Source organism: Macrobrachium nipponense, chromosome 33 (assembly GCF_015104395.2).
Source record: "Macrobrachium nipponense isolate FS-2020 chromosome 33, ASM1510439v2, whole genome shotgun sequence".
Taxonomy (NCBI): Eukaryota; Metazoa; Arthropoda; class Malacostraca; order Decapoda; family Palaemonidae; genus Macrobrachium; species Macrobrachium nipponense.
The window spans coordinates 12,042,410-12,054,897 of record NC_087219.1 but is presented as its reverse complement, the minus strand read 5'-3'; the positions used below and the strand labels follow the sequence as shown (position 1 = coordinate 12,054,897).

At 35.9% G+C, this 12,488-nt stretch overlaps 1 protein-coding gene across 6 annotated transcripts in view; it reads left to right on the top strand.

Moving 5' to 3' along the window:
- Positions 1–12,488, top strand: part of LOC135202939 (zinc finger protein 568-like) — a 29,335-nt gene that overhangs the window by 15,851 nt on the left and 996 nt on the right. The window contains exons 2-5 of one of the 6 annotated variants that reach the window (XM_064232418.1): positions 1,814–1,984; positions 7,863–7,914; positions 8,078–8,153; positions 8,512–12,488. The exon at positions 8,512–12,488 is cut by the window's right edge and continues 996 nt beyond it. In XM_064232418.1, the coding sequence (XP_064088488.1) occupies positions 8,563–9,606 (1,044 nt within the window). In that variant the 5' untranslated portion in view covers positions 1,814–1,984; positions 7,863–7,914; positions 8,078–8,153; positions 8,512–8,562 and the 3' untranslated portion in view covers positions 9,607–12,488. Of the gene's footprint in view, positions 1–1,813; positions 1,985–7,862 lie in introns of all 6 variants that reach the window. The other 5 variants (XM_064232417.1, XM_064232422.1, XM_064232420.1 and 2 more) reach the window with 5 other exon arrangements.

The following is a 12,488-nucleotide window of genomic DNA, read 5'->3' as shown; positions in this document are numbered from 1 at the left end:
TTTGCTTTTTATAACATTCTTATGGGAAAATCCATTTGGGTTACGAATTTTTTAGGTTACGAAGCAGGTTCTGGAACGGATTAAATTCGTAACCCAAGGTATTACTGTACTTAAATTTGAGTCAGAATCAAGTTTCTTTTTCAATAATGAATATTTTCAAATTATTCATCTTAAATATGTAAAATATTGATGTTTTACTGTTTATTTAAATAATTATCTAGTGTACGCTTCGTCGTCATCTTCTACCAAAACAATTGTTTACTTAAAAATGTCATGGTTAGGGACCATGTTGTGATTGTTGTGATGAAAGTGCCCCAGCGTCTATGGGTACAAGTGGTGTGCGGATTTATCACAGGAAATGGGAAGTTTGTTGACACAAGTGACTCCACAAACATCGAGATGGTGTCAATCTTCTAAGATATTTAAGCGTAAGTAAAAATTTCGAAAGCGTTTTGGTGAGATTTGCACTGTGTTGGACACCCTTGTCACTACTGTCTGTTTAATGCTTTAAATTTGGCCTTAATTTCTAACTTTGGAGAAAATACTTACTTCGAAAGGAGAGTAGAGGTCTTTAGCTCCGCCTCTCACCAACAACAAGTCGTGACTGATGCCCATCTCCGGTGTCAGGACGCGTTATAAGTACTTTTTCAGAGGGTGTCCAGCCGTGATCGTCGGTGAGTTGAGCCAGGCCATGTGGTTGTTTACCCTAATATCCTCAAGTGTGGTATTGTGTTTGTTTTCTGTTTTTGCATTATATATGTCGTCTACAATGAGCAGAGATGAAAGCATTAAGCTGCATGGGAGAGCTTGTGGAAACCGAATGTTTCAGTTTTGCAGGATGACCACGTAGCCCACGTTAACCTAACTGTTGCGGCACAAGTATGGTTTTCTTGATGTGAAGATAATGAGTGATCTGATGAGAGGATAAAAATTTTGTGAAGTATTGGGAGATGGTAGAGGCCGATAGTTTACACAGACAATTAGTTAGGGCACCAGAAGCCTACTCAGTCTTTTCCTTTTGTCTTCCGGTGTTGTTTCTCCTTCTCTGTTAGCCTACTTGATAGTTTAGGTTAATTCCTCTCTATTGCTCTCCTTTTTTCTTTCTTGTCTTTTCATTAATAATTTTTTTGGGAACATTTGTGTAAATTTCATGATAATAAGTTGTATATGCCTCCTTTTTTTTTCAAAATGTATTGTTTACTGGATGAATCGTCTGTTGACCGCGTGTGTGTATGCTCCAAGGTGTGGCTGCCCTCAGGCGTTTCCTCGTTTTTGTAGAGTGAAATTGACCTTATTGCTAATCTTGTAGTGTCAGTTTGGATATTAAGCCTACCTTGACTATGTTTTCCTCTGTAAGATCAGTTGTGCCTGAGTAAAGGGTTATACTATTGGATTAGGTGCGAAGATATGAGGTAACATTAATAGTAGGTTTATAAGTAATATCCAAATACTAATTTTATCATAAAAATTATAATTTTCTATTAAATTTAGTACAAATATCTGACAAAACACACTAAAATATATTGACGTTTGATGATGATTGATTAAGCCAGCCTTATGCTGGCACGGGCTCTTGCTCTTCAGCAGCCCGTAATGCTTTGAGCCACAGAAAAAAAAAATCCTCAATATTGGTGGTTGGTGTCATCTTTAACTTTTGGATGTGCTTTGATTAGTCTATAGGTATACATACTACATACTATACGAGGCCTACAGGTGTACTTGACCACACACATCAATCATCATCTTAGCTTGGTATCAAGCAGCTGGACATAGACAGGATGATTTTTGTAACGAGTGTTGTCTCTTTTTATAGGTGATTATTATGTAGCTGCTGTCATCACATCATCAAATGCAAGTCAAGAGGTCTGTACTTAGTAATACTTTGTACTGTACTCTAGAGTGGAGATTTTGCTGTTAACTGGAGTGAACAACGTTTTTTGGGGTTTTAAGAATCTTGAACAGCTTATGCCAAGATATTGGTCAGGTGAGCATGCAAGAATAAGTAATTTAATCTCAGATTAGTGTAGCTACCTATGTTGTAAAAAAAGTGGGCACATATAAACTTTTACTTTTGCACCATGCATAGTATATGAAGTACATTTATTCACCGTTGAAGTTCAGTCCTTCTTGACTTTAATAGTTTTATACAAAAGTAGATATTGGTAATTTACTGTAACTAAAACTGAATTTGGATATACTACATTATACATAAAATGACCTTATACCCCAAAAATTTTGAAGCTGTGTAAATAGCAATAATCTTTTCATGAATAGTATGTTATGCCATGTAGTTTCAATACATATGCAAAGAATTAGGAGGTTTTTTTTTTGTAAGGTAAAGGGTTAAGACAGTCAGCCATCCAGATGTATACAATTTTCTATATCATTATTATTGAGACATTATTTGAGCATTGTGAGGCCTTTTCGTGCCTCGAGTTTCTGTGTAGCCTTGTAGATATTTTTCATGTACCAAACCATCTGCTCATTTAAACAATACAGTTGACTAGTTACATAAACTTTCCCTCTCAGGTTCATCCAACACTTACTTTTCAGTAATCATCATATCCTTTATTTACCTCACAAGCACCTGCCATTACCATCATAGCCTCATATATACGGTACCTTACAAGCACTCATATCAGTGAAGAACAAAGACATTCTACTGATGCATTATAGGTACCAGTGACACTCAGCAGAGAACACTAAGGTTAATTCATGTAATGCATAGAGGATTCAAGACTTTTCTTGCTTGGAGCACAAGGCTCAATAAGGGAGTTCCCTTAGGGAGATCCCTGAGCTGTGGAAGTACTTCATATTTCATTAACTTTCAGTATTTTTTGCAATATCCTGAAGAATTCAGTTATTCTCATAAAGAGGTAATTTACTTTGAGCTATTAAATTTCTGAACACAAAACATTGATGCTGAAGCATATTGTTTTAAGGAGTAGATCCTTACATTTCAGCATTTCTTTGCATATTGCTTTTCATTTGTGAGTGCAGACAGATTTGACATTTAAAGGGAGGATGGTTCTGTAGAATGCTGGGTAAATCAAAATCATATATATCAGTACTTGCACAAAATAACTAAGCTACACTGAGGAATGAATATCACTCTTTTATAATATCTGTTGCTGAAGCTATTCAGTACCTGTACAATATTATAGGAAGTAACAAAAATACCTTCTAATAGAAATATTAATTAATTTCTCTTGCCATGTGCATTGATTTCATTTGCATTAAACTACTTGCACTGTTAATATCACCAGTCAGATGCTTATTTTTGTGCCCTTTGAAATCAGAAAATAATGGTGTATGTAGCACATTCATGCATACCATTGGGCAAGTGACAATGCAGAATCTCATTTCTCAAACTTCCGTGTAATATTTCCAGCTTTTATATGGTAGTCAAGCTTATATGCTTTTGCATTGGGGTCTTTGGTAATAAGCTGATATATTTCCATCTTATAATGGATTGACAAGCATTAAAGGAAATGGCTGAATTGAGAATGAAATTGCTCAGATCTTCCCTGACTGTTTGATGTAGAAAGCAGGTTGAATGGAGTTAACTTTACTGTGAGCCTGTTATAGTTTATTTGTTGTTTTAATTTTTATTTTAAGAGTGCATGGTATGTCAAATTTTTACATTTTTATTTTGTTTTTAGTATACGTACAGTATTGCAATTTTTATGTTCATTAAATAGCAATTCATTGAGCTGTATCATTAATTTTCCACATTTTCCTCAATAGTTCATCACAAACCAGCTGCTAATTCTATTAAATGCTGGATTAGGCTGGCTTTAGGATTAAAAGTAGAATTTCAGTATAGTACTAGTAAAGAATGATACATTAATGTACGTATGTTTTGTACTTTCAACAAATGACTAACTTAGATGTTTTTATTCTGTTTCACAATCACTATTTTATTGTGTTTAGTGCAGTGACATAACATAGTGTTATTATTATGGTTATTATTATTCAGAAGATGAACCCTATTCATGTGGAACAAGCCCACAGGGCCTATTGACTTGAAATTCAAGCTTCAAAGAATATGGTATCCATTCAAAAGAAATAACAGAAGGTAAAGGGTTGTACTAAACGAGGAAATCAGTTACTAGAAAAACAGATAAATTAACAAATTAATAAAAATATAAGTAAAATTGTTAAACTACAAGGAGAATTGTTTTAGGGCAGCATGCATTGCCTCTTCGCTTGAATGTCTGAAGCTCCAGTTGCACAACATCCTCTTTGGAGCTGTTCCACAATCAAGCAGTGTGAGGAATACAGGCAGTCCCCGGGTTACGACGTTCCGAGGTTACGATGCTTTTCAATTATATTCATCAGAAATTATTTCCAGGGTTACGACACATGTTCCAGGGTTATGACGCCTACAAATGCTGATCTGGCAGATGAAATATGACAGCAAAAATGCAAAATAAGCAATTTAAAAAATTTTTTTTAATGAAAAATGCAATAAGAAAGCAGTTTACATAGTTTTGAATGCACCTTAAGCATTAAAAGTAAGGTTTTCTTAGGATTTTTGACAATGTTCTGGCTTACGACGATTTTCGGCTTACGACGCGTCTCAAGAACGGAACCCCCGTCATAACCCGGGGACTGCCTGTATAAGGACCTCTGGAACAGAGAAGTTTGACAGCGAGGCACATTGACTGCATGCTGGTGCCTGCTGTTCCATGAATCTGGTTGCTCTTGGCAGGAAAAGAGGATCAGGGATGAATTGTGACTGGGAAAGGTCTCTTTTAAAATATACCAACTCATTGAGCAGAATCCCATCCACCGAAGAGGATGATACTAGTTTGGAAAATCTGTATAAGATCTGGTATTCAATAGTTTTCATTTTACTGGAATTCAGCTTCATACCTCAATGACTACACCATGCACTGACTCAGTCCACGTCCCGACTGAGGCTGAGGGCAGCTTCATTTTTTATAAGTGAAGACTTTACTACACCCACAAATGTTGCATCATCGGTGTACTGAACAATCTTGTTTTTGAGACCAACAGCCATATCACTTGCATACAGTGGTCCCCCCTGTATTCGCGGGGGATGTGTACCAGACCCCTCCACGAATAGTTAGAATCCATGAATAGCTGGAACCCCTATAAAAGTGCTGAGAACAGTTAAAACTCAAGAAAAACCCACTAAAAATTTTTATACCTGGTTTTTTTAAGTTTTATCACAAAAAGTGCATTTTATGATGAAATTGATAAAAAAAAAACCAGGAATTTGTGGATATTTCTCATAGAAAAATACTACCACGAATAGGCAAATTTCCCGCAAATACTGTGTAGATATGGTCCAGAGAGAAATCCGCAAATGCGTGAGTCCACGAATCCGGAGAATGCGAATACAGAGGCCCCACTGTCTGCAAAAAATATCAATGGACTGAGAACAGTACCCTTATAAAAAAATAGGAGAGCGAACAAAAAGGAGAAAAATATCTTAATTGTACCCCCAAATAAATTACCTCAAACCTAAGACCATGGATGGCCACAGTACAAAACTTTCTCTTGGAAGGATTGCCTGCCAAGGCTAAAGGGTCCTTTCTACCTGTTGGTTTGATTTCAGTGTCCTTTTAAAAGAGTTGCCTGCCAATGCTAAAGAGTCTCTTCTACCCAAACTTGTGTAGGCAGGGTTGTCACACCATGAAGTGAATGTTGCTAAGAAAAGTCGCACTAACCCACTGCATCCTAAATTGCCTACAAAGAACTGACATAAATGTCTTTGTTTCTCTTAAGTACCATGATTCTTTCAGTAAAAGATGTTTTCTTTTATGTGTTGGTGTACTGTTAATGAGTTTGTTATTAATATGTGCAGCAGATGTATTATTCTAATAAAAATGTTTTGAAATATTATGTTTATGATTGTAATTGTGTCTAGTATATCAGTGGAATATAACTTATTCCCTTTAGGTTTTTCTTAGCCAAAATTGGTGCCTTATTTTTTTTACTCTATCTCCATTCACTGAAAAGATACCCTTGACTTTATTGTATAGTACTTTAATGTAAGTATAGTACTGTGCAGATTTAGTTATTTTAATATTTTATCAATTTTCTTTTGTTTTGTTACAGTACCATTATGAACATCTATAAGAACAGTACAGTTTTGTATCAGTGACATCAAGGTTGAAAAAGCAAAAATTTTGTATGGTACAACATAGTATCTATCATTATTAATTATGTAATGTATACATGTGTGCTGTAAAGCATACAATTGTACCATAGTATACATACATGTGCTGTATGCATGTACATATACACAATTATAAAACTTGTAATTTATTTTTATAGTTGTTGTACTCTTTATTCATGCAGTTTCCTTTTCTCTTTATTCATCCTGTTTCATACATTGTTATTTTTTACCTTAAGGTTAAATGTATCTCTCTCTCTCTCTCTCTCTCTCTCTCTCTATCTTCATTCGACCTCTCGTCTCTCTCTCTCTCTCTCTCTCTCTCTCGGTGTTCATTCATTACTTAGTTGCACTTGGTAAGATGGGATGCTTTTTGTCATTAGTCTATTCCTGGTAAGATGGGATGCTTTTTGTCATTAGTCTATTCCAAGCATCTAGGCCTCAGGGTATGGATGGGAGGAGGGGGAAAACATGGAGGATGGGGGGGAAGATATTCTGTCTGGTCCCCATTTTCAGAAATAGAGAGGACAGTTTTTTTGTTTCTATGTTTTGGTCTCTGTAAATATTTGATTTTCTTTGTTATTATGTTGTATTAATTTTGCTTAGTGTGTTATTTGTAGGTTTAGGGGTTGATTCTCTCTCTCTCTCTCTCTCTCTCTCTCTCTCTCTCTCTCTCTCTCTCTCTCTCTCTCTCTCTCTCTCTCTCTCTCTATAGGGTTTATTACTCTATTGTTATCTATAATCTTGCAGGCTGTGTGTATGAGATACAGAATAAGTGTATCTCAAAAATTCAAAAAAGGAACTAACAAAACAAAAAAAAGAGAGATAATATGCCAAAGGGTTAGAAGTCAGGATGTATAGCAGAGTAGGAAATGGTTGAAGAAAGTTGGCCAGTAGGGAGAGGTTTGAAGGGTACTCAAATTGTCTGGGTAGCACTTCACTTCCCCTCCAACATTGGAGCTTGAGGGTTGCAGGTATTTAGCTTGAAGTCTTCTCCCCAGGACACAAAGTGGATTTTCTGCTTTAGAACCTGTTTTATATCATGGAAATGTCATCCCTGTAATTGGAGCTGACTCCAAATCTGATGCCGGCATTGGTAATGGGACTTTATATTACTTTTGTGGTCATGATAATGAAAATAATATTTGTTATACTATATTTAGTGAACTGCACGGTTTAAGTTTTAATTTAAAAACTGGTTGATTTGAAAAATCTGAGTGGGTTTATTTCCTGTGTTGCAAAGGGCAGGTAGGTAATTTTTGTTGGTTATGATCACAGATATGGATGGCTGGAAATGAGTGTTAATAATTTGGCAAAGAAGACCATTTTGCATGCCACACAAAGAATCTTAATGGAGAGTTTGTCTGTTTTAATTGAAAATAAGGATGAGAGAGATTTGGTTGCTTAATAGTGAGAGTCTGGTAGGTAGTGATATAAGATATCAAAGATTTCCAGGTTGACTAATATACAGGTATACTAAGATTCTAAGGAGTTAGGAGAATGTTCTTTGCCATCTGATAAGGCCCTCATACAATTATAGGCAGGTTGGTTTGGGTTATACATACCACTTGTCAAACAGCTGTTGCAATGAATTTCTACACTTGACTTGTTCATTGAAAACTTTTCAATCAAACATTTTTATATTTTTATTCATATTTTGCATAGAGCCATTAAAATCATACCACTAATTTTGCATTGCGTTTTCTCATTTCAGACCTTTCCTCTTCAAAAAGGGGATTCATCTCATTCTGACACCAAGAGTATGGGTATTACTCAACTGAATTTTTTGCTTTTTTAAGATGATATTGTTGTGAAAGTTTGTTTTTTAGTGTAATTTGATTACATGTTAACACTGACCGCTGAATTGTCAAAAGTCATTAATTGTAGTACAATTATTCTCCAACTTTTTTAATGAAGTTTGGTTCTCAGATATGTCACATACAGCATCTTAAGTGCAATGAAGTTGCTCTTCTAGTGAATCAGATTTACAAAGATTTCCACAAAAGTAAGTAAAGCAGTTTTATCAATTGTTTTGTATCATTTTTCTTGCAAACCAGCATGTCCTGAAGGGAAAAAATATTACTTGTGAATTTTTGTAGTGTGACTCTGTTCATGTGCATGACTTCGAAAAATTGCATGGTTCTGTAACCTTCTCATAAACACTATTTTGTCATTGTAGCAGACTTTCATGAAGAAGAAATGATAAATGCAACTCAATCATTTTTAAGAAAATCAGAGCTATTTAATAGGAAGCTACACATTAGTGTATGTTGTAGATACTATATGTTTTTTTTATCCCAGACTACTAGCTGTAAAAATTGACCTGTCTTTTACATACTGAAATTTAAATTTTGGTCTTGCAGTGTACTCAAGTTTATAATAAGGCTACAATATCTGAGGCCTGAACAGCAGAAATGAATCCTGAACTTCCTGAACAAGTTCATGTGAAAAGTGAAAACATTCATGTGAAAAGTGAAAAAGTTCTCATAAAAAATGAAGAAGTTCATGAGGAAAGTGAAACTGAAGATACTAGATTCATTTTTCCTGTCAAAGCTGAAGTGAAAACGGAAGTGGAGGACTTTGAAGATCCGTTATCTATCTCTGAACTCAATCGGGAATTTAGCGCAGAAACTGAAGATCCATTAAGTGTGTCTCCAGCTAGTCATGATGGCTGTAGTGCAATCAGTGATGATATAGTATCTGGGCTTTTTGATCCCATCGTGATAGTCAAGACTGAGTCAGAAAAATGTGAGGGGAAGGAAGATCCAGAGGGATACGAGGAAAATGAAGGGGAAGTGAAATATTCATGTATAATTGATAAAGAAGATTGTAACATTATAGGGAATCCTGTTGTAATTCACACAGAGAGGGAAAAGCTAATAAGCAGTGAATGGGAAAGAGCAATCTTGAAAAGTAATATAAAAGCAGACCCAAACATTTGCACTGGGAAGAAGCCATTGACTTGTTTAATCTGTGGGAAAACGTTCGGCAGGAAATCTCATCTCAAAGACCACATTATATGTCATACTGGGGAGAAACCATTCAGATGTAGTGAATGTGGGAAAGGATTTTCTCAGAAAGGTCATCTCACTGTTCATATGAACAGTCATACGGGACAGAGGCCACATAAATGCCCAGAATGTGGAAGAGCGTTTTCTCAGAAAGGTCACCTCACAGTTCATATGAATTGTCATACAGGAGCAAAGCCATTCAAGTGTAATGAGTGTGGGAAAGCGTATTCACACAAGAATAATTTCTTAAGTCACATGATTATTCACACTGGGGAGGAACCATTTAGATGTGGTGAATGTGGGAAAGCATTTTATGCGAGAAGCAAACTCTTGAGGCACATGAACACTCATACTGGAGAAAAACCATACAAGTGCAGTAAATGCCCGAAAGGATATGCTGATAAACGTGACCTCACAAAACATATGACAAGCCACAATGGAGAATAGCCACTTGTCAGCAGTGATTGTAGGACAGTGTTTAAAAAAAAAGTGCCCTTACAAGTTTTGTGAATGGTCAGAAGGGACAAAGCATAGATGTTTCAAATTTAGGAAAGTATGTTGTCAGGAAAGTAATTTTCATGTTTGTTGTTTTAAAAATCTACTGAGTAACTCATTCTGAAACAGTGAATGTGAGAAAGTGTTTTCTTGGCAAAAGTATTTCACAAGTCATAAGATGACTGGTAGTCAGTCTGGAGAGAAACCATTGGAAATGAGGGAGTGCAATTCTTGGAAAGTTTTTGAAGGCAAATGACTCTCTAGAATTGGAGGCCATTCATCTGCACTTTCCTGCAGCCATTCACGTGAAGTGAGTTTTTGACAAATTAACTGATGTAGCTGATAGTGGAACTCATCCATGGACAACGTAGTTCTTTTACTGGTACTCTGGAAGATCATGTTGTAAAGCAGGAACTTGATGAACGGAATACAGCAGTGTTCCTTGGGGCAGAATATTCAGCAGCATTTTCCAAAAGGATACCTCTTAAAATCTTGGAATTTATTCAAGGTAAAAGTTTTGGAATAAACTAAGTAAAACTAAGTGAAAAGGGCTGAATATGATATAACATTGACAATGTTACACTAGAAAAGGAAATTCATCCTAAATACAGATGCTCCTCTATTTACGAACTTTCAACTTATGAGCTTTCAGAGATATGAACAAGCATGATTCGTAAATTAAAAGTTTACCTTGCTGTATTGTTACCATAATTTACTTAATGTTATTTAATGTATTTAGGTTTTATATATCATTCGTATTAATAAAAATATAAAATGTAGTACAGTTTTAGTATTGTGTTTTAGTATGAGAAAAAATGATAATGTACGAACAATTCTAGATACGTGCAGCTGTTCGGAACGTAACTCATTCATAAGTAGAGGAACTTCTGTATAATGTAAAAAGTATTATGTGCAAAGAAGGCAATAGTAGAGGACTTCATTTTCAAGTGAGACTGAAGTCATGATCCATAGAAAAATTTGAATGTTTAAAAAAATCTTTGAGGCAGAATCATTGGTGTAGAAATAGTGTTACTGGCCTTATTTATCTAGACCGAGTCCAGAATCCAAGTTTTCTGAGACAGAAATGAAAATCTGTAAACCTGCAGTGATGACAGAGAAGTGACAGTTGCAAAAATAATATTTGCATCTACAACACCAAAAATTATCACCTCCCTCAGGGAGGGTATGTTATTTGACTGATTTGTTTGTTTGTTTGTTAACAAGATTGTGCAAAATGTTATGTGCAGAATTTTTTAGAAATTTAAGCAAAGTGAGGCCTTTGGATTGTCACCCTGAGGATTAGATTTATGGAGAGACAAAACTGTGACTTTTTGGGAGAAGGGAGCTTTTTGAGAGGTGGGTTAAACTAGTAATGTCCATAGAGATTATTTGTAAAAGTCTACTGAGGAGTTGCTCTTGGCTTGGTTTTTTTTGCTTGTTCTTTGTTCAAGTTTGCAATTGTGAGATTTGTTATAAATCTCAATCTCATGAGCATTGTCGGTATTGTTTTGCAGGGCATTTGCACTACCAAGCCCTGTTCCTGGTTTTCCAAAGAGCTGCAAAGCTTTCCTGTCTTAGTTTTGAAATGTGATAAAGGTAGGGACCAGCCTTGATTATGCTGGACTTCCCAAGTTATGAGAGAGCCCCTACTTTAATTGGTTCATGGGTGGGTATTGTAGGCAACCTTGGGCAGCAGGGGAAGCACTTTACTGCTGGGTACTATTGGGAGTATGGGGTACTTTTGTAATTTGCAACCTCCCAAGCCTATTGCTAGGATTTTTGAAAAAGGAAATTTATTTGCCCGTCTACATTTCCTTCCAGTATTTCCTTTAGTTTAGCTTCAATCACCTCCAAAAACTTGTGCATTTTGACTTATTCCTCTTTTAATTGTCATGTGGTAATCCAGCTGTTTCCTTTCGAAAAACCACTTTCTACACGGAACCTTTTGGTGCTTTGTTTTTGTAATACTACATTAAGTTGGCCATAGGCACTGGCTCTTGCTTCTGAAGCAATCTGTTAAGCAGAATCCTTTTAAAATTTGAAATGTATGAATAATGAAACCAGCATCAGGAAAATTTATGTTATGCCAAATAACTGCAAATGATTCTATCTGTCTTTTATCTGTCCCCTCAAGTGGGGTCAATACCATCAGTGCGCTCCCATAATTGTTTCACTGCAGCTGGGAATTTTTCTTTCTGCTACACTTTTAAAATCTTTTTACTCCCAATATCCTTTTCAGAGCTATATGACCTCTTAGATCCCAGTGCTTGTCCTTTGTCCTAAATTGTATATTCCATTCTATTCCTTCATCTTTGTACCATCTTTATGCCTGTTTAATTTTAATATCCAAGGTCCACAGAGTTCTCCAATCTTTGGGGACTATGTTGGGTACCTTACAGAGGCACAGTATTTACTTGCTTATGTGTTGTATCCTAAACACTTGTGTCGATCTTATTTTAAAGAGCCAGTTCCCAGGAATGGTGATCACTCTGATTCATCTAATATTTCACTCCTTACCACTCTACAGATGCCCAGTTTCCAAACAAACCGAATGGCACAGTTTCTTATCTGAACATTTCAGAACATTGTTACTGGTTAGGTAGGGGGTAACTTGAGATACCTCTTGAGTTTCAGGGGCATTTGAGGTCAGACATAAAGCTCAGGTAAAAATGTTGCTTGTTGCTTCACTCATTTTTTTCTGAAGACTTATTTAAAGCTTATATTAGGTAGTCTGTGTTTTACTTGATGGTATTTTATCTACCTCTTTCTGATGACTGGTGTTCCTCAGGGATCTGTTATCTCCCCAAGTGTTTTTCCTGTTCCTTTTATGATTG